General features: G+C 39.0%; 1 protein-coding gene across 4 annotated transcripts in view; it reads left to right on the forward strand.

The window, feature by feature from the left end:
* The first annotated feature begins 10,069 nt into the window (after positions 1-10,069).
* Positions 10,070-23,184, forward strand: part of LOC311077441 (integrin alpha-L-like) — a 64,645-nt gene continuing 51,530 nt past the window's right edge. For 2 of the 4 annotated variants that reach the window (XM_084105919.1, XM_084105921.1), the window contains exon 1: positions 10,070-10,202. In XM_084105919.1, coding sequence (XP_083962045.1) covers positions 10,169-10,202 — 34 coding nt within the window. In that variant the 5' untranslated portion in view covers positions 10,070-10,168. The remainder of the gene's footprint in view (positions 10,203-23,184) is intronic. The other 2 variants (XM_084105918.1, XM_084105920.1) reach the window with 1 other exon arrangement.

Here is a 23,184-nt window from a genome sequence, read left to right on the forward strand (position 1 = left end):
TGAATAAGTAACGCCGGTACATGTATTCCGTTACTCCCAAACACTGATCGCATGTTAATGCCAAGTGTAAACGCAGCCATAGTGACACTGGATATTGCACATCAAACTGTTCCTATCACCTTGTATCTATTTTCCATTTTTCTGTTTTTGAACAGGCTGTTTGGTAACACTTTATATTACGACCCGCAAACAACTGCGTAAGTAAACCGAAATTACGGTGTACATTTCTGTAATTATAGTGTACTTTCGTGTAGGTATAAGGGAACAATATGTTAAGTTTTGGGTAATAAAGGGGTAACAAGCAGATATACAACCTGCAAAGAACTTCGTAAGTAAACCGAAATTACGGTGTACGTTTCTGTAATTATAGTGTACTTCCGTGTAGGTATAATGGAACAATATGTTACGTTTTGGGTATTAAAGGGGTACAACCAGATATATAAGCAAATTATTTATAATGTAATTATTTTAAAACTAACAGGTACCTATTCTGTATATATTCCAGGCAAAAATTGTACATCTGTTGTATATAAAAGTTTTTATCACATTTCTGGCAAAATATGTTCTTGTGTAATGTAGTTACAGGGTAATTTTGACATCTGTGGGTTGTAAATTAAACTTTTTGGCAATGCTGTTTATTGGCTTTTCTTACTAAACTACTTGACGTTAAGCCAAGAAAAAAATAGTTTTTGCTATGATTTTAATTTAAAACGTACCATGTAGTACTTATACTTACCTTATCACATTGTATTGCAATGACACTTAAATGTCAGGGCAAATATACTGTGTAATTAAAAGTTTTTTTGTTTTGTTTTTTTAATAAGAGTACCTTTCTCTGTAATTACTGTGCAAATAGTGTTGTTTCGTATTGTTACATAGTAAGTAGTGTTTGTTACCCGTTTCAACTGTGTATTTACAAGGTAAGTGTAACTCCTGCGGGCTGTAAATTAAAGTGGCGCTTGTTACCCCCTTGTTCTGTGTATTTACAGGGTAAGTGTAACTCCTGCGGGCTGTAAATTAAAGTGGCGCTTGTTACCCCCTTGTTCTGTGTATTTACAGGGTAAGTGTAACTTCTGCGGGCTGTAAATTAAAGTGGCGCTTGTTACCCCCTTGTTCTGTGTAGTTACAGGGTAAGTGTAACTCCTGCGGGCTGTAAATTAAAGTGGAGCTTGTTACCCCCTTGTTCTGTGTAGTTACAGGGTAAGTGCAGTAAATATACAATAAAGGATCCAATTTAATTTCTGACTTTTATTTTACAAAGACATTTCAAAACACTTTTTCATCTTAATAAAACATTATCTTTTCTACAGTATACTCAAACAACAAAGTAACACATTATACCCCCCCCCTCCCCCCTTCCCCCTTCCCCCTTTATTTGCTTCTCTTGCTTTTCTTCTTCTTTCTTTTCTTGCTCTTCTTTTTCTTAACTTCCACTGGGGACTCTGAAGTTGAGGAGTTGATGGAGTCCCATTGGTCTTGCTGCACTGCAAAAATATGAATATATATACATGCTCTTAGCAAGCTACACCTTCAATTTTAAGTTGTCGAACAATCCTCCACTCTAAAACATTTTGTGCCACCTGATATTACTGTAGTAACTGTAATTTTGAAGAAAACACATTTTGGTGAAGTTTGAGGCAGATCATGGGGGGTTGTGACATTTTATAGTGATAATGACTGTAGTGCAGCAGAAAATGTTTTTAAAAAAGGCATAGTTGTTCTGACAGCAACAACAACAACAAAAAAAAGCATGAAACACAAACATGAGGGCTGTGGCACTATAGGAACAGTATATCTTTGTGTCATTGCAGATGGGACAGCAGACTTCATCTTTTCAATTTCCTTTTTCAAAAAAATCACACTCATCTTTGAGCAAGGTGATCTCTGCTTTAAGAGTGATAATTTTATCTTTGAAAGAAAGAAAGAAAGAAAGAAAGAAAGAAAGAAAGAAAGAAAGAAAGAAAGAAAGAAAGAAAGAAAGAAAGATTAGGCGTTTAAATTTTACTCGTGCCCTACTCCAGGGCTTATACTTGTGCTTTCCTATTTTTTTAAAACATCAATTGAAGAACTAAACATCACTGGTACTGTACATTATAAATGCACTCATTAAAGGATTAGTTCACCCCAAAATGAAAATTTACAACGGACTTCATTGGTCACCATCGTTCAAAAGTCCAAAGTCCAAGTCCAAATCAATGCAGTTTCAGAAGTCTTTTAAGTGTTTAAACGGGCTGTACGCGATCACAGCTGAAGAAGAGGTTGTTATCTAGCGAAACGATAGGTCATTTAAAAAAAAAGAAATAAATAATTTATAGACTTTTTACCTTCAACAGTTCGGATTGAGCTGATCAACAAACGAACAGGGAACGCTTCACGTTGAAAGGTCACGCCTGCGCCGGCAATACTATTTGAACTACTATTCATATTCATCAGAATGTTATTCATATACTATTCATATTCATATTCACTGAATAATATTTCTATATAATCGCAAACAATACTATTTGAATTATCCTCCTACGTACGGTCGCATTGTAAACAGTGGGGCGGTACTTCGGCCGACGCAGGCGTGACCTTTCAACGTGATGACGTAGTTCCCTGTCCGTTTGTTGATCAGCTCAATCCAAACTATTGAACTATTGCCACAGCCCTCAGGTTTGTGTTTCATGCTTTTTTTTTTTTTTTTTTTTTTTGCTGTCAGAACAAATATGCCTTTTTAAAAAACATTTTCTGCTGCACTACAGTCATTATCACTATAAAATATCACAACCCCCCATGATCTGACTCAAACTTCACCAAAATGTGTTTTCTTCAAAATTACAGTTACTACAGTAATATCAGGTGGCACAAAATGTTCAGAGTGGAGGATTGTTCGACAACTTAAAATTGAAGGTGTAGCTTGCTAAGAGCATGTATATACTGTATATTCATATTTTTGCAGTGCAGCAAGACCAATGGGACTCCATCAACTCCTCAACTTCAGAGTCCCCAGTGGAAGTTAAGAAAAAGAAGAGCAAGAAAAGAAAGAAGAAGAAAAGCAAGGGACGCAAATAAAAAAGGGGGGGGGGGGGTATAATGTGTTACTTTGTTGTTTGAGTATACTGTAGAAAAGATAATGTTTTATTAAGATAATAAAGTGTTTTGACATTTTTTTGTAAAATAAAAGTCAGAAATTAAATTGGATCCTTTATTGTATATTTACTCTACTTACCCTGTAACTACACAGAACAAGGGGGTAACAAGCGTCACTTTAATTTACAGCCCGCAGGAGTTACACTTACCCTGTAACTATACACAGAACAAGGGGGTAACAAGCGCCACTTTAATTTACAGCCTGCAGGAGTTACACTTACCCTGTAACTACACAGAACAAGGGGGTAACAAGCACCACTTTAATTTACAGCCCGCAGGAGTTACACTTACCCTGTAAATACACAGTTGAAACGGGTAACAAACACTACTTACTATGTAACAATACGAAACAACACTATTTGCACAGTAATTACAGAGAAAGGTACTCTTATTAAAAAAACAAAACAAAAAAAACTTTTAATTACACAGTATATTTGCCCTGACATTTAAGTGTCATTGCAATACAATGTGATAAGGTAAGTATAAGTACTACATGGTACGTTTTAAATTAAATTCATAGCAAAAACTTTTTTTTTTTTTTTTTGGCTTAACGTTAAGTAATTTAGTAAGAAAAGCCAATAAATAGCATTGCCAAAAAGTTTAATTTACAACCCACAGATGTCAAAATTACCCTGTAACTACATTGCACAAGAACATATTTTGCCAGAAATGTGATAAAAACTTTTATATACAACAGCTGTACAATTTTTGCCTGGAATATATACAGAATAGGTAGGCCTACCTGTTAGTTTTAAAATAATTACATTATAAATAATTTGCTTATATATCTGGTTGTACCCCTTTAATACCCAAAACGTAACATATTGTTCCATTATACCTACACGGAAGTACACTATAATTACAGAAACGTACACCGTAATTTCGGTTTACTTACGAAGTTCTTTGCAGGTTGTATATCTGCTTGTTACCCCTTTATTACCCAAAACTTAACATATTGTTCCCTTATACCTACACGGAAGTACACTATAATTACAGAAACGTACACCGTAGTTTCGGTTTACTTACGCAGTTGTTTGCGGGTCGTAATATAAAGTGTTACCGGCTGTTTTTCAAGATGGGGAGAGTGTTGGAGAACCCAAATTCAAAATCGCATGGAGCAAAGTCCACAAGGCATTCAGAGCAAGACCAGTGCCTGTTGAAAAGGACTATAGCTACATGACAGCTATGATTGCAGATGTTCTCTCCTCTGTGTTAGATTCAAAAAAGTCATGGGCATGAGAGTTAATCCAACACACGTCATGGCTCCACAAGACAGACTATCCAGATCACAGATCATTTTTCAAACACAGCAGTTTTCACGTTTCAAGTAGCTGCATCATTGCGAACACATGACGTACACACCAGCATAGTTCAAATGTACAATATCTTTAATTTTGTATTCTAGTCAAGCACATGTAGTACTTCAAACAAACATTTAATTTTGGAGTACATGCAACATTTATATTTAAACCATAAACATTTGGTATGATACCCTATTTTGTTGCAAGCATAGCTTGTGCTCTTGCCAAAATGCCTTCAAATGTCAACTATCCAGCTATATGTTATTAAAATCCCTCCATGCCTCATCTACTTCTGCACGATCATTGTCTTCATATTCAAACCCTGTATAGATTCCACTTGGTTCAGAGTAGACATTTCTTATTTTGTTAACAGCACATGATGGAATGACTCTGCGGACACTTCTCCCTAGCCAGCCATGCATCCACCATGTAAACTGACGATATGAAGCATATCTGTAAGACCTTAAAGGCAGAATTTTGAAAACAATTATACTATTACGTTATGAAATAATGATTTAAGCTGCTTGTCTTAACCAATAAAACAACTGAAGCCTTCAGTGAAAGCGCATAGTCCAGTTAACTTTTTTTTCCCCACTATTTGTAGGCTACAGTGTAGGTAGGCTACTATGTAGGCATACTCAGAAAACCATGTTCACGTTTGACTTGCCTATTAGTGACCTGGTTACGATTTGGTAGACCAGCACTATGCCGGTCATGGAGGCTGACGAGGGCCGCCCATAAAACATCTTTATTGAGGCAAACTGCATTAAAGTTTTCATGTGCTGTGATACACGGAGTATCTGTAAATACAATCAAAGCATGTTGTTATAGCATTTTACTTTATGTTTTTATCAGAATCACAATCAGCTTTATTGGCCAGGTTTGTGCAAACAAACAAGGAATTTGACTCTGGTAATATTTGCTCTAAAAGTGCAACACTCACTTAACATATAAAGAATAAAAACATAAAGGTCAGTATGAAATATAATAATGAAAAAAATGAAGTATGCACTATAACAATACTATAAAATTTAGAAATGTACCAAAAAAAAGATACGGTAACACTTATAGTGTCCTTGTTACATATGTTACATGTAGCCTACCTACCATAGTAATAACAGTAAATTATGCATAATTACATGCAACTAACCCTCAACCAAATCCTAATCCTATAACCCTATAGTATGTACATGTAGTTACTTAATATTACTCAGTACTTAAATGTTTAATTACACTGTAACAATGACACCTTAAAATAAAGTGTAACCAAATATACAATAACAATTGGAGAGGGAAGGAATAGTGCATATCAGTATAGTCTTGAGATTTAAGTTTTTAAATATGTAGTGCAAGGCAATTCAGTGCAATTGTAATTTTTAATAACAATATCGTAATTGTAAGATTTTAAATGTACGTGACGTAGATGAGCAAAACAGTGTTGACTTTGTTCAGTGTAAGGGGGGAGAGGGTATTTTTGCGCGTTCAACATAGTGACTGCTTGGGGAAAATAAAGCAAACGAGGGCGGTAAGACTTATTAAATTATTTATACTGATAGTACGATTGTCTGATCTAGCCTGGGCTTCTATACTCTTTGCCTATACTTAGCCTACCCTGGACAGCTGCTGACAAAAAGTGAAGCTCTTTACAGCAAACGCTCTCGTTCTCGCTTGGCATTGGCAAGCAGTTGCCGCACAGACACCATCTGTTTTGCCCCACTCTCGCTTCCTCAACTCTCTGATAATCTTCAGGCCTATCATCTTCCGCGCTATTCTCCTGATTTAAGCCTACGGTGAGCTCGGGTTCAAACTGAAAAGGCTGAACGGCAGACGTGTTCATCTCGCTAGTCGCTACTGTCAAAACTTAGCTAGCCAGCCGGTACTGCTGCAATCCATTGACAGTAAGCAATCTTTACACGTCACTACCCAGAATGCATTGAGACGTAAATAACTATGGCGGCCTACGAGTGAACGGATTTTCGTCTTTTTTTAATAAAAATAAAACCATTTGAAGTGTTTTTGTATCACCTTTTTATAGCTGACGCCTACGTTAATCTTATAAGGCCAACATGCCGCACTAGTCGGGGTTCCTTTTAATTTGTGCAGAAGAGGCTCTATGGCTAAGGAGTACAGCATGCCAGATAATGAACATCCTTGTCTGACCCCCCTCTGAACTTTAAAAGGAGCACTTGAACCACCGTTGATCTATAAAATACTCTCAATGACTCGAATCATGTTTATAAGGCCAGAGCTGAACCCAAACACATCTAACGTTTGCCACAAATACTGATGTTCAACTCGATCAATTGAAATCAGACAAATTTCACAACCCAATAAATTGGAGAGGTCCAACACGAATTAGAAAACTCACATTCAACACGCACTCTCTGATTGGCTTTTTTTTTTGTTTTGTGTGTTTTGTGCTTTTTTTCACACACATGACAAATGATGTTACAAATCGTGTTTAAAACTAGGCTCAAAATGAGTAAACGCCCTCTAAAACAGCTAACTTGATTGAAACATTTGCAAAAAGGCCTAAAACTATTGAGTAGGGCTATTGAAAGGTTTAAGAGTGTAGAAAACAGCGCCATCATGTGGCAGGTTACATTTACAGCAGCCATAAACCATGTGCACAGCTCAGCTGTTTATACATCAACCACAACAGCCTGACACTGCTCATGTGTTCAGTCGTCTGATAATATAATTCACATATTAAAGTCCATCCATCCATCCATCCATCCATTTTCTTCTGCTTATCCGGGGCCGGGTCGCGGGGGTAGCAGTCTAAGCAGAGATGCCCAGACTTCCCTCTCCCTAGACACTTCCTCCAGCTCTTCCGGGGGGACACCGAGGCGTTCCCAGGCCAGCCGGGAGACATAGTCTCTCCAGCGTGTCCTAGGTCTTCCCCGGGCTCTCCTCCCAGTGGGACGCGCCCGGAACACCTTCCCGGGAAGGCGTCCAGGAGGCATCCGGAACAGATGCCTGAGCCACCTCAGCTGACCCCTCTCGATGTGGAGGAGCAGCGGCTCTACTCTGAGCTCCTCCCGAGTGACCGAGCTTCTCACCCTATCTCTAAGGGATCGCCCAGCCACCCTGCGGAGAAAGCACATTTCGGCCGCCTGTATCCGGGATCTTGTCCTTTCGGTCATGACCCACAGCTCATGACCATAGGTGAGAGTAGGAACGTAGATTGACTGGTAAATCGAGAGCTTTGCCTTGCGGCTCAGCTCTTTCTTTACCACGACAGACCGGTACAGGGACCGCATTACTGCAGAAGCTGCACCGATCCGCCTGTCAATCTCCCGTTCCATCCTTCCCTCACTCGTGAACAAAACCCCAAGATACTTAAACTCCTCCACTTGAGGCAGGAACTCTCCACCAACCTGAAGTGAGCAAGCCACCCTTTTCCGACTGAGGACCATGGCCTCGGATTTGGAGGTGCTGATTCTCATCCCAGCCGCTTCACACTCGGCTGCAAACCGTCCCAGTGCACGCTGAAGGTCCTGGTTTGATGAGGCCAACACGACAACATCATCTGCAAAGAGCAGAGACGAAATCGTGTTGTCACCAAACCTGACAGTCTCCGGCCCCTGGCTGCGCCTAGAAATTCTGTCCATAAAAATTATGAACAGAACCGGCGACAAAGGGCAGCCCTGCCGGAGTCCAACACGCACCGGGAACAAGTCTGACTTACTGCCGGCAATGCGAACCAAGCTCCTGCTTCGGTCGTACAGGGACCGGACAGCCCTTAGTAAAGGACCCCGGACCCCATACTCCCGGAGCACCCTCCACAGGCCGCCGCGAGGGACACAGTCGAATGCCTTCTCCAAATCCACAAAGCACATGTGGACTGGTTGGGCAAACTCCCATGAACCCTCCAGCACCCTGTAGAGGGTATAGAGCTGATCCAGTGTCCGAAAACCACACCGTTCCTCCTAAATCCGAGGTTCTACTATCGGCCATATTCTCCTTTCCAGTACCCTGGCATAGACTTTCCCAGGGAGGCTGAGAAGTGTGATTCCCCCTGTAGTTGGAACACACCCTCCGGTCCCCCTTCTTAAAAAGAGGGACCACCACCCCGGTCTGCCATCCCAGAGGCACTGTCCCCGACCGCCACGCGATGCTGCAGAGGCGTGTCAGCCAAGACAGCCCCACAACATCCAGAGACTTGAGGTACTCAGGGCGGATCTCATCCACCCCCGGTGCCTTGCCACTGAGGAGTTTCTTGACTACCTCGGTGACTTCAGCTTGGGTGATGGACGAGTCCACCTCTGAGCCCTCAGCCTCTGCTTCCTCAATGGAAGACGTGTCGGCGGGATTGAGGAGATCCAACGACATCCTCAGTTGAGGTCAACAGCTCCCCACCTCTACTGTAGACAGCGTTGGTAGGGCACTGCTTCCCCCTCCTGAGGCGCCGGACGGTTTGCCAGAATCTTTTCGAGGCCAGCCGATAGTCCTTCTCCATGGCCTCACCGAACTCCTCCCAGGCCCGAGTTTTTGCCTCCACAACCACCCGGGCTGCAGTCCGCTTGGCCTGCCGGTACCCGTCAGCTGCCCCAGGAGTCCCACAAGCCGGCCAGGCCCGATAGGACTCCTTCTTCAGCTTGACGCCATCACTTACTTCCGGTGTCCACCACCGGGTTCGGGGATTGCCGCCTCGACAGGCACCGGAGACCTTACGGCCACAGCTCCGAGCGGCCGCTTCGACAATGGAGGTGGAGAACATGGTCCACTCAGACTCAATATCTCCGATATTGAAAAAAATTTGACTGCCGCCCGATCCTCTCAGCACCGGCCCCTTACGGTCCCTCCTACAGGTGGTGAGCCCACGGAAAGGTGGCCCCACGTCGCTCCTTCAGGCTGAGCCCGGCCGGACCCCGTGGGGGGAGGCCCGGCCACCAGTCTGACCCGTCGCCTAGGACCTGTTTGTCTTGGGAGACCCTACCAGGGGCACATAGCCCCAGACAACATAGCTCCTAGGGTCATTCGGGTACTCAAACCCCTCCACCACGTTAAGGTGGCAGTTCAAGGAGGGGACATATTAAAAATATTAAAGTGTGGCAATAAATTATATGTAAATGATATGATGTCCTGCACCTGAGCCCAATTTGGGTGTTTGGGATGTGCACACCAGTTTTGTATTTTTGATTCTTCAATAAATTATATGTAACAACAACAACAATTATAATAATGCCAACAAAGTTGTTTAAGGCAAGTAAATGGTGCTCTAATTAGTTTGTGGTTTTTAAACTGTTTATGTGGCAAAGTATATGATAATTTAATATAGGCTATAGGCCTATATATATATTAGTAAATGGATGTGAACTTTCATAAGCCAGTAGAGTAATTAGTGTTCTGATTTCAAGCATTCCAACACGAAAAGTGAAGCATTCACGAGACGAGACTGGAAAGAAAGCGAGTTTTACTTTCACTTTCTTTCCAGTCTCGTCTCATGAATGCTTCACTTTGCATGTCGGAATGCTTGAACTCAGAAAACTAATTACTCGACTGGCTACCTCTGAGACTGTACCTCTGAGATCAAATCCTGCTCTGGCCTCAATGAGGGGATTCAGAATCAGCCAGAGATCTGTAATGCTGATTATATTGGCCGTGTAATGAAAACAATCATAGAACACACACACACACACACAGCGCAGGAGTTCTGACTCTGATCCAAAAGGAGTGACTATGATGGAATAAAACAGGAATCTCCCACAGACCAGCTCAGAAACATCAGGATGGAGACGCACAGCTGGATTCTCTTCATATGGGGTGAGAGGTTTATTTATAATATATAGATCATCCGTAAAATAAATAATGCTATGGTTTTCTTGTAGTGTTTGTTTCAGTCTAGAGTCATCATAACTTTATGTAAAGCAATATGTTCATTTAGATGTGTTAGATGTTTTTTCTAAAAGAGCCCGTTCTGTAAAACGCACAAGTCTTTCAACCCACTTAAGAAACGAATGGTATAACCACTGTATAACACATATTTTTACACTGTTTTTACACTGATATAACCAGAGTAAAAACAAACAGTGTGCCTCTGTGATGCAGTTCAGTGTCCCGGGAGAGATTCAGTCATACTGGCAGCTCTTATATAAACTCGCTAGTGAGGGATGTCAACAATGAAATTGTTGCTTCACACACTCTATGACACGTGCACAGTTTTATAGACCTTACAAGCTCACAGATATCTGAAGTAATTATAAAGGTAATTTAATCATAAAAATAAAAAATAAAAATGCATAAATATGTGCAGTTACCAGTAATGGGGCATGGGATATAGGCTTAATTTTGGCGGCCGAGATCTACGCTGCTGCTGAGCAAATACAATTATTTGTTTTAATTAAATCCGATTAATTATTAAATGGTAAATACTCATGCGTCACATCTAGGTTCAGAGGATGAAGAGAAGGATGAAAAAGGTTCCAAAACAAAGTATTATTTTAAAAAACAAACTCAAATAGCAGGTAACGCGCAGCGCTTAACAAGACACAAACAATACAAGCACAAAGAGGAACTTAAATACACCGTGATGATGAGACAATGACGAACACATGATGATTAATGAGTGTCCAATGGAAACATACACTGTTAACCCTTGCTGTAAAAAAAGGCCAAATTCTGACAATATCATACAATTTCATGCCAATTTTCATTAAAACAGTAATATACCGTAGAAAACAAAAATAGAAAGAAAGAAATGCATTTCTTTCATACATGTACAAAAGTTCTTGTTGAGAATTAACAGATATTTAGTTGTTGATATTTTACTGAAAATAATAAAGTTTGTTGTCACCATGATGGAGATCAGTGTTTGCTTTAGTTGGGCTCTTGACCCTTGACTTTATAACATTAGTTTATCTCTGGCTGCTTTAACTGTGAGTTTATAAAACACATTTGGTATGGCAAGAAAAAGCCAAGAGGAAGATGATCAGGTGTTTTAGGCTGTTGAGATGATGCCATAATCATCCTGGACATGTCTGATTCTCTGATCACATCCAGTATATAAGCTTTGAAGTTATGGGTATTTAATATTTATCGTATATCTGTTAATCTACAACATGAAATACAGCAATATTTCTGTAACCAGTTATTCTGAAGGATATTGAAATCATATAATGCATTAAAACATTTTTAACTCCTGCTTAACTCAGACACACACAGAGACATCAACAATCAGCACATGAATCTCAACAATGGTGACAATCAAAAGTGTCATGTCGCAATGCATGCTGGGTTCCAGGATAGTATACAACTCCCAGCATGCACTGCTGCATGAATAAAAATTAATAAATATTGCCACCATTGTTGAGATTGACGTGCTAATTTTTGATATATGTTTCTACAAAACCGAGTAGCTCTGTTTCTTTGGTTGTGCATGATGTGTTGACCAAACATTTGTAGTTGCTGGTCCTGTCAGCCCTATAGGACTGTCAATATCTCGAAGAAGGCTTCAGGGAACAGGTCCTGATGCCAGTGGTGTTAGGCCTCTGAGGGCAGTGTCCTCTGGGGGGAAGTGGTTAAAACCTCACTATACGGTGCGCATTTCTCTTCCGTGCCCTCAGGGAGTCATTCTGCCAACCCCACCACCTCATGTGCTTCGGGGCGCAGAATTAACAAGAAATAAAGCTTCAACTTCTGACGTTTCCAAACAGCTGCAGCAGTAATGACTTTATGAACTACTTTACTTGCAAGATTGATAATATCAGGGAGAAAATTATAACTATGCAACCGTTTACTACAGTATCGCATCAGGGAGTGTGTCCCTGAGGAAAAATTTAATTCATTCATTGCTATAGGAGAGGAAAAATGTACTAAATTCGTTAAATCATCTAAATCGACAACATGTATGTTAGACCCTATACCGACTAAGCTACTGAAAGAGATGCTTCCAGAGGTCATAGATCCTCTTCTTAATATCATTAATTCATCTTTGGGTAACACTTTACAATAATAGTACATGAATAATCATGTACTAATACCTGAATTAATAATTACTTTACTATGAACTAATGATGAGTTAAGACATGTATTAATGAGGTACTAACCTTAATTACGACATGAGTATCATGAATTCCTACATGAATATACCATCTTAACTACGCGTTAGTACATGCTTGTTAATTAATGTATTAATTAACATTTCGAGGTAAAGTAAATCAAACATGCTCTAGATCAGAAGAAAGATGTACTAAAAGGGCACAATGTTAAATTGTTCATAAATTTAACACCATCAATTGTCACATACATCAGTGAATGACACAAGATGTCTTGAAATATTTATATTAAACCTACTCATTGAACACACATTCCGTTTTAAGTGATTCCACTGCTGCCTTCAAGTGTGAAATACCTACTACACTAGCATATTCATTAAACAGATGCAATTTTCAAAATTAAAAAAAGTGTTAGCACAGATGATGGTTATTTTCTGGATTTGTTTACTGTCTTTATATCATAATGCAGTCGGATGTTAGTCTTGTTTGCTGGCTCTTCTTTGGGGCCACTATTGCCCCTTCAAAATTTGTCCACTTTTTTCCTACCGTTCAGTTCCTTCTCCATCTAAATTCAGGCACAGCACCTCTGCTCTTCCACTTCTTTACAAACCACCGACAAGCACCAAATTATATCTGATTTAGAAGAGCTGAATATGTATAAAACATGTGTAATTGATACATTTTTGAAGATTTACTCTTGGAGGGCCAAGACAAGAAATTACATGATACATTAACAAATCATGAATTCATGTTACTTTCCAAGTAATTAATGATGAGTTAGTAATGATGTGCCCCCCCCCAAGTAAAGTCATGACATTATGATACATTAACAAGTCATGAATTCATGTTACTTTTACTTCATGGAGGGGCACATCATTACTAACTCATCATTAATTACTTGGAAAGTAACATGAATTCATGACTTGTTAATGTATCATAATGTCATGACTTTACTTGGGGGGGCACATCATTACTAACTCATCATTAATTACTTGGAAAGTAACATGAATTCATGACTTGTAAATGTAATGTAAATCCAGAAAATAACCATCATCTGTGCTAACACTGATTTTAATTTTGAAAATTGCATCTGTTTAATGAATATGCTAGTGTAGTAGGTATTTTACACTTGAAGGCAGCAGTGGAATCACTTAAAACGGAATGTGTGTTCAATGAGTAGGTTCAATATAAATATTTCAAGACATCTTGTGTCATTCACTGATGTATGTGACAATTGATGGTGTTAAATTTATGAACAATTTAACATTGTGCCCTTTTAGTACATCTTTCTTCTGATCTAGAGCATGTTTGATTTACTTTACCTCGAAATGTTAATTAATACATTAATTAACAAGCATGTACTAACGCGTAGTTAAGATGGTATATTCATGTAGGAATTCATGATACTCATGTCATAATTAAGGTTAGTACCTCATTAATACATGTCTTAACTCATCATTAGTTCATAGTAAAGTAATTATTAATTCAGGTATTAGTACATGATTATTCATGTACTATTATTGTAAAGTGTTACCCATCTTTGTCTCTAGGATATGTACCAAAAACTTTAAGCTGGCTATGATTAAACCTCTTATTAAAAAACACAACTTGATCCTAGAGAATTAGTCAATTACAGGCCGATCTCGAATCTACCTTTTCTGTCAAAGATTCTAGAAAAAGCAGTATCTTCACAACTGTGTTCCTTTCTAGAAAGAAATGATATCTGTGAGGATTTCCAGTCCGGATTTAGACCGTACCATAGTACCGAGACTGCTCTCATTAGAGTCACAAATGATTTGCTCTTATCATCCGATCGTGGTTGTGTCTCTCTATTAGTGTTACTCGATCTTAGTGCTGCATTTGATACTATCGACCACAACATTCTTTTAAATAGACTCGAACATTATGTTGGCATTAGTGGAATTGCACTAGCATGGTTTAAATCATACTTATCTGACCGTTATCAGTTTGTAGCAGTAAATGAAGAGATGTCTCATCGATCACAAGTTCAGTATGGCGCACCTCAAGGCTCAGTACTAGGACCGCTGCTGTTCACTGGATGACTAGTAATTTCCTTCTACTTAATTCTGAAAAAACAGAGTTTCTAATTATTGGACAAACATCCTCAGCACGTAGTTACCTAGAATACTGTCTAGAAACCTAGTTACACCTAGAAATACCTAGAAACACTTGATGGCTGCTCTGTCAAGTCTCAGAAATACGATCTTACTACCAGGGTTTAACCGATCTCTTCAGCCCGGATCCCACACCTAAACTATGTTGCTGGAAAAGCAACACACACACACACACACACACACACACACACACACACACACACACACACACACACACACACACACACACACACACACACACACATACATACATAAAAGGGATATTCTACAGACTTCTATTGTTTTCATATCCATGCAGAAGCAAGCAGTTTCCTGTGAATGGGCGAGACCATAAAAAAACATACAAATACCTGTACAGAACAGTGTGTTAGAAGTGCAGTCAAACTATTTGCACTACAAACCAGTGTGTTTATGATAACAGTTAAATTAAAATAATATAATACCAAATACCAGTTCAGCAAAACAGACAGCTAAAATAACTGGATACAACCTTCTAAATTTTTACAACCTTCTGATTTCTTTTTAAATCAAGCTTTTACAAATGAGGATGCCCTTAAACTGAGATTTTGTCAGGTTTAGCTCAAATGTGTCATACAAATAATATCAAATAGGTACACACACACACACACACACACACTAGATTGTGTTTTTTCTAGACACACACAGATTTTCTAGAATAAGGGCTCAGAAAATCTCTCTCATGTCTAGGTCACTTCCTCTTTAAACTGTTGCAATATAAATTATGTGCAATACTATTTATAGTAACTATTTATAGTTATATTTATGTGTAAGGGTGGATTTCCTGCAGGGGCTCAGTCTGCAAGATTGCCGAATGACTAAAGAAACGTTTTTAGCAAGATGGTAGAAAACTGCACATTTCTTGTCTATTCCACCCACTGCCACTTATACCAACGACGGAAATAAGCGCAGTTACAAGAGCTGAATATGTGGGAGAGCGTTGCTGTAGAGAGGGATGATACTGTATTGCAATATGAAGCACTTCAAAGTCAATACCAAATCAAAACTATTTACAAACATTATTTGTAATTGAAAGGGTTTAATGACAAAATATGGTTACACTTAAAATTGTCACAAAATAGATGTATGAGAAGATGATAACTTATACCATTAATTGTACCCAGCATATATGTAAAATGGGTAACACTTTAGAACACTGTTCCTTCATTAATGAATAACTACACAGGAACAAATGAGTAATGCATTAGTAACACTCTAGTAACTACTATTAACTAACAAGAAACTCACGAATTAGTAAGTAATAGCGCTCAGTCGGATGTGGTAGTTCACTATTAGCTAATCAATAACTACTATTTTTCATACCTCACTGAAGACTATAAGAATTACAGGTTAATAAATATTTATAATGCACAATGTTTAATATAAGGTAATGGTAGCCCATTAGTAATGAATCAAGTGTTACTACATCATTCTAAAGGAACTACTAATAATTTGGATCAGTATCTAAAGTGAAGATCATGGGAACACACTAGTAATGACTAAAGTGTTAGCAAATCCATTGGAAGGAATTGCTATTCAAAATCTTACAAAAATCTCAAAAGCTTACAATGACTTCAGTCAATATTAGGTAGTTATCATGTTTTTCACTTTAGAATACTGATCCAAATCAACACTGCAAACTACAGTGGTCAGCCCTATGAACACTCAGAGAATAACACTGAAAATGTGGAAACAGGAAAATGTCCAAAAATGTCCCCTTAGGCCTGATCTAAATCTGTCCCAAGGGGCGAGGGGCCGTCTGTAAGAACTGATTTCCCTGCTAAGACCAAACTCACCCTGCAATAAAGCCATAAAACGCACCCTGGACATCCCCCTCTCCCTCCCCCCTTCCTCTTCTCGCGAGTTAAGTCACCAAAAGTTCACTAAGAATGTCTATATATCACATATGATGTATCTTGTGAATCTATTGTTTTTCCTTTTCACGTTTGGTATCATTTTGAATTTTAATTTATTTATTTAAATGGGACAGCGCATATTTATGAACGTACAATCAAAGTTTAACGTAAATACGCCGGATTTAGCACAGTGCTAATTTCCATCCGTTTTAAGTGTCGATTGGTAAAATGGTCTTAATTTCATTGCAGTCATTGGTTTAATGAGAAAGATTGAGAACTTAGGAGAATCCTGTTCTCCTCTCTGGGTGATGACTCTTCAAGATATCTCCCGAAACCAGGTGTTACCCCCCTGGGGTACATGGATTGACCCACAAATATTGGTATAACCCTTTTGTTCTGGTCTGGGTATTTAAGGGTAGGTGACAGAGCAGCCTTTGGGACCCTTTACCAGGAACGACCCCCATACAGTGCGGTTTCAGTGTTTTCCCATTGGAAAACACTCACACACCACTATATGTCTCTGTCAGTGTATTATTCTTAGTGTTGCAGCCAGTAACTGACGTGCTCAAACATAACTCATCGAGTCCGTTTCATTCCATTGAAGTTTTTTATTGCATGTCATGTGAATGATTGTACCTGAATTTCCCATAGACAGTAAAAGAAATGGACACAGCGACCCCATTGGAACTCAATTGAGACAAGTGAAGCCCATTTTCAGCGATTTCTTAGCACTTCCTTTCCTGACGCGCAGACTCAAACCGAGCAAAGCGTTACACGGACCACGTGAGCAACCCGTCTGTCTTCTAGTAGCTGTGCTAAGAGAAATCTGAATCATTCCCTTCCGAATCTTGCAGAGACGGAGAGTGTGAGTAGGAGCTGTCCATAAGCTTGGAGCAGGAGAAACTTTTGCTAGGTATTCTGATTAATTATATTGTAATTTTGCCCCCACGTCCCCCCGATTGCCCGCGAGCTTCTCCTCCCGTCCATACGGTAATCTCTCTACTGTGCGACAGAGAGTCGCGTGGTTATGACGCAATCGTTAGCCTACTTTTACAAAAACTGCTTCTACGGGTCCATAACATAAGCTACAAGGTAATGGAGCATTTTATACATTGTCGTGTATCTTTAGAAATAAATAATGGACAAATGGAGTCTTTAAACGCCTCAGATGTAAAGTTATTCGCTGTCAAAGTGACGCCAAAATGAATGGGAGTCAATGGGATGCTAACGCAAGTGAAGTTCTGCTACAAGATGTCGGCATCCGGCCGACTTCAACTTCCGGTCGACTTCCTTCCCGCCTGGAATTTCCAGTGGTTTTATTGTCCTACCGTGCATCAGGGAGGGTGATGGAGCTTTCAGTAAATAATCCAAAGTTACGGGATAAATGAGCGGTCAAAGAAAATATACGGCTGCACCTCGCTAGCCACGACAAATCACTTTCAAACAACACTGAGTTCCGGGTTTGATTGAACCCATAAAACAGGTGCTGCAGTCACCTGATTGCTGGTGGGCGGGTTCAATAACACACACCTCCATGTTGCACTCATAGAAAAGCAAAACCAAAACAATATTAAAGCAAAAAATCTGAATATAAACAAATGTAACAACCACACCAAACTATTGTTAACAAAACACATTATTATCATAATTCGACTCAAACCATAATAAAGAAAGCAAGTCTGGCTCCAACAGTCAGGAATGCATTGCTTACTTTTAGAGTCATCTTTGAGTAAGTGATGTCATGTATTTATTATTTCTGAATTGGCTTTTAATCATTTACTTCTGTAATTGGCAGGATACATTTTTACCTGACAAATAAATGTTACATCCTGATTTATTCTGAAGTTTTCTGAAATCATTATTTCAGTAGACTATGAGGAGGCTGGTGCTACCGCAGCTCTGTGTCCAGGATAGGTCAAACTAAAGGCGCAGATGAACGGAGCAGTAGACGCGTCATCTAAAGACCTTTTGATTTCTGTCTATCAGTGACTTGGCAAGTTGTACGGAACTGGCTAAATAGACTACACTTTTTTGTATGCGTGAGCAGTAGGCAATCGACTTAAGAGGTATTAGCAAACCCTGCACCCTCTGACCAAGATGCTATGTAAAGGACACCAACTCCTCTGGTGGCTCTCAAGGGCACTCTCACGTTCACTCACAGACTACATCTCCCATCATTCTCTGCCTGAACTCATCAGCACTCATTATCACATTCACCTGTATCTCATTATCTTGTTTAGTTTACCCCATATAAGCTTGGTTCACCACTTCACTCACTGCGAAGTTTTGTATGTTGTTGCACTGCATTTCCGAGCGTTTTTCCCTGGTTTTGTGTCTCTTGTCTGTTCCCTGGATTACTCTTTTGCCTCTGACCCCTGCCTGTTTTGTTTGTTTGTTTGTTTGTTTGTTTGTTTGTTTGTTTGTTTGTTTGTTTATTTGTTTGTTTGGACTGCCTTCCTGTGTTTGACCTCTGCTTGTGTTGATTAGGATTCTGGATTACGCCTTCTAATAAAGCTGCAATTGGATCTCAACCTTTGTGTCTCGGAGCAGTTTGTGAGAGTTATATAAATAAACTCAATACTCTCTCTCTCTCTCTGGTAACATTTTACGGTAACACAGGAACAAATGAGTAATGCATTAGTAACACTCTAGTAACTACTATTAACTAACAAGAAACTCGGATTAACGAATTAGTAAGTAATCGCGCTCAGATGAATGTGGTAGTTCATTATTAGCTAATCAATAACTACTATTTTTTCATACCTCCCAGAGAACTACTATCTACAGGTTCATAATTAACATGAATAATGCATAATTTATAATAAAAGGTAATGGTAACCCACTAGTAATGACTCAAGTATTACTACATCATTCTAAAGGAACTACTAATTATTTGGATCAGTATTCTAAAGTGAAAAACATGATAACAACCTAATATTGACTGAAGTCATTGTACGCTTTTAAGGCTTTTGCGATCATACGTGAATTTGCGAGATCTCGTGGGTCCTCGATCGTGACTTCAGCTGTTAGTCATGGCCGCAGCCGTTCCGCAACAAATTCGGCCCTGTTGGGTATTGAAGGACGGTGGAGCACGGAGCCGACACGCAGCAGAGCCGATCCGCAGTTGGTGGAAATCCGGGGTGAGAGTGTGCTGACGTTGCTGTATCTCTTTTTTCCTATGATCCCACTATTGTTGTAGGGAAGAAAATTATTTTTTCCTCTAACTGAGCTGTTTCCAAAAATAAATAAAAACATCCTTAAAAAAATTGTCTTGTAGCAAAAAAGTATTAAAGTGCCAATAGGCACTCTTAGAATTTATATTAGGCAAGGCAAGGCAAGTTTATTTATATCCCACATTTCATACACAATGGCAATTCAAAGTGCTTTACATAGAAGAAATTAAAATAATAAAAAGAAATAAGAATAATTAAAACAGTTTAGAAAAATAAAAAATAAAATAAAGTACAGTACAAACAGTCGGACGAACATTGGCACAGTGCTCATTCAGTAAATGCACAGCTAAACAGAAGTGTTCTGAGTCTGGATGTGAATGTGACTGTAGGAGCACGTCTGATCTCCTCTGGAAGCTGTTCCAGCATAATAGCTGAAAGCGGACTCGCCATGCTTAGAGTGAACCCTTGGTATTTCTAGCTGATATGATCCTAATGATCTGAGTGATCTGCTGGGTTTATATTCAGTGAGCATATCTGCAATGTATTGAGGTCCTAGGCCATTGAATGATTTATATTAATAATGAAGACACTACAGATTACTAGACTGTGATCAGAAAACCCACTAGGCAAAATCTCAAACAAAACAATAGGACCTATCAAATCTAGCCATAGAAATATAATTTTCTCTTGTTTGCGCCCATGTGTACTGCCTTTGTTATTTATTTAAAGTTATTCATATATCACACAAATCATGTTCTTCTATAAGCTTTCTTATAGCATGTTGAGAAGCTAGATGTGGCTCTTTATGGTTCCTATCCATTCCATCATTTGCCGTACAATTAAAATTCCCTCCAACAAATATGAACTCTTCCTCTTTACAGTTTGACAAAATATTACTTAATTTATCAAAAAGAACAACCCTTTCAGGACCAACAACAGGAGCATACACATTTATAAAAACTAAAACAATTTTTTTAAAATGTTGCTGTTATTTTCATTAGATGTCCCTCAACAACATGTTCTATCTCATATGAAATTAGTTAAAAGTTTTTCTTAAAAAGTACAGCTAAGCCACCACTACAGTGATTTGTGTGGCTTAAAATAATTGACCCACCCCATTCCATTAGCCATTCATTCTCATTAAAAACATCACTATGAGTTTCCTGGACCAACATTACATCGATTTTCTTTTGTTTAATCAGTTCATAAAGCATTGCTCTTTTCTTGCTGTCTTGTGCACCATTTAAATTAAGTGTGCCCAATTGTATCCTACTCATAAAAAGGTAATATGAGCACACCAGTAACAAACACTTAAAAAAAAGAAAGAAAAAAAGCTAGACTGATTCGAATTTATCGTTCAATAAATTTAGTTTTAACTTCTGGACAATTTTCTTCAGCCTAAAGACTTCTTGTTCAGTGAAAGCTCTACCCTCCTTCATTAAAGCCCTGGTTGAATCTATAAACCGCTCACGATCTGGGAAATAATCCTCTACATTTACACCTTTCATGCCTTCCCTGGTCTGAAGAAACTTTTTAATTTTGTCCGATGCTCACAGAGTCTGATGATTCACAATCACTATCCACAGCAGACTCCTCAACATTACTCGACTCTGAGTCCACCTCCATTACATCACCAACAGCTGTTCCAGTAGCTTTTTTACTAGCCCTTTTTTCTTTTCCTTTGGTTTTAGTTTTCCTTTTTAAAATGGAAATTCCGTTTTAAAAATACTCTGATCTTCTGTCATGTCAACATCCAAAGCATCTTCTAATATGGCCTGCTCACTGACCTCAGAAACATCACCTTCATGCACATTTTCGTTTGTGGCCACACTCTCATTTTTATTACTTTCACGATCGTCAATTCCATTTTTGTCAACACAAGATACTGTATCACTCATTTGTGGATGATCTGTATTACTAAGCGTTTCGCCTGTATTGTGATTCTGATCTGCACTCTTCTCAGGGCACACGCGTATCACGTGACCCTCTTGTCCACAACCAAAACACTTCATCGGATCCGAGGTAGAAAAAATAACATAATGAAAATCCTCAATCTTAAACTTCTTTAAGCTCTTTCAGCTAAATTAAGCTCTTCATTCTGGTTATTTAAGATCATGTGCACCTGCCTCCTAAATGATACAACATGTTTCAACTGTGGCGATTTGCAACCGAGTGAGATTTTTTTAATTTTTGACACAAACTTTAGGTGTCTGGACAATTCCCTTTCAATCACTTAATTTTTAATAAAAGGCGGGACATTTGACAATATTACTCTTTTCGCTGGTTGTACTAAGGGCATGACTGGAGTAAGGGGATCATTCACAACAATCCCAGTTTCAACATTGTTCAAAAACATCACTATTGCGCTATTCATTCTTGATGCAGATAGAATGCAGTCATGACCAACAACAGCAGCAACAGCGAGGACACAGTCCTCAACTGAACAACGCTCCGCGGGTACTACCTTAACGCCATGCCGCCGCATTAAACTTTTCAAGCTCACATGCTGAGACGCCGCCAAAGTGATCAGTACACACTGACCGATGACACTCCTCACAAACACCTACAAACTTTCCTCTATTTACCTAACAACAAAACCACAAGAGATAGATAAAAAGATAGAAAACTCACTCACACCGTAGAGCTCACTCCAACACACACTCATGCCACAAACTGTCCACAAACTCCCAGTGTAGCGGTTGTCCCTCTGCGTTGTGTAATTTTTTTTTAGTAATAAAGGACTTGTAACAACATATCCCTGCTACACCAGCATGCACGAGAGAGAGAGAGAGAGAGAGAGAGAGAGAGAGAGGGAGAGAGAGAGAGAAAGAAAAGAGGAGGCAAAGGGAGAAAGCCCCAAGAAAGGGACCCAGAGAATAAAAGAGTCAGAGCAACAGTTACAATCTTGTTTTATCCTTTCCCTGACCATGTGACTTTAACCCAACTGTGAGACGTTCAAACTGACCAATCAGATAATTACAACCCCATTGTACTAAAGGTGTATGGGGTTAGAATTGTTGCATTATTCCAAATAAATACATTAATATTCACTAATAAATGTAAAGAGATTCACAAAAATGTATCAAATTGTGGCCGTTATCTGATTGGCTTGAGTAAACGGTGGGTGGAGTCCACTTATTTGTGGATTTGTCTGCATGTCGACGCTAGAAGTGTTTTAAAATCCACAGATGCGTGAGGGGATTTACAAATGCACAGAAAGCAGTTCACAAATAAATGCCAGGCAGAGTTGTGTTTGTAAAATAATAAAACATTTGTAATATTGTTTAATTTGCAAACCTCATTTTATTTATTTGTGAATTTTATAATTTTTTGTGAAACTCTTTAAATTTTTTTGTGAATTTTAATCTATTTATTTGGAATAATGCAACAATACAGGTCTTGATCACTATCAGCCCCTCTGTGCCTTTGGAAACTCCAAATGGCCATTGGGGAAAGAAGGGGTGGAAAAGTAAAGCAAATGTCTTTGACCATTTCAAATATCTTGGATTATTTTCAATCCTACAAATATAACAATACGCTAACCCTTCTTATTCCATTCCTTGCATACT

This window comes from Abramis brama (genome assembly GCF_963993115.1).
Source record: "Abramis brama genome assembly, chromosome: 2".
Lineage (NCBI taxonomy): Eukaryota > Metazoa > Chordata > Actinopteri > Cypriniformes > Leuciscidae > Abramis > Abramis brama.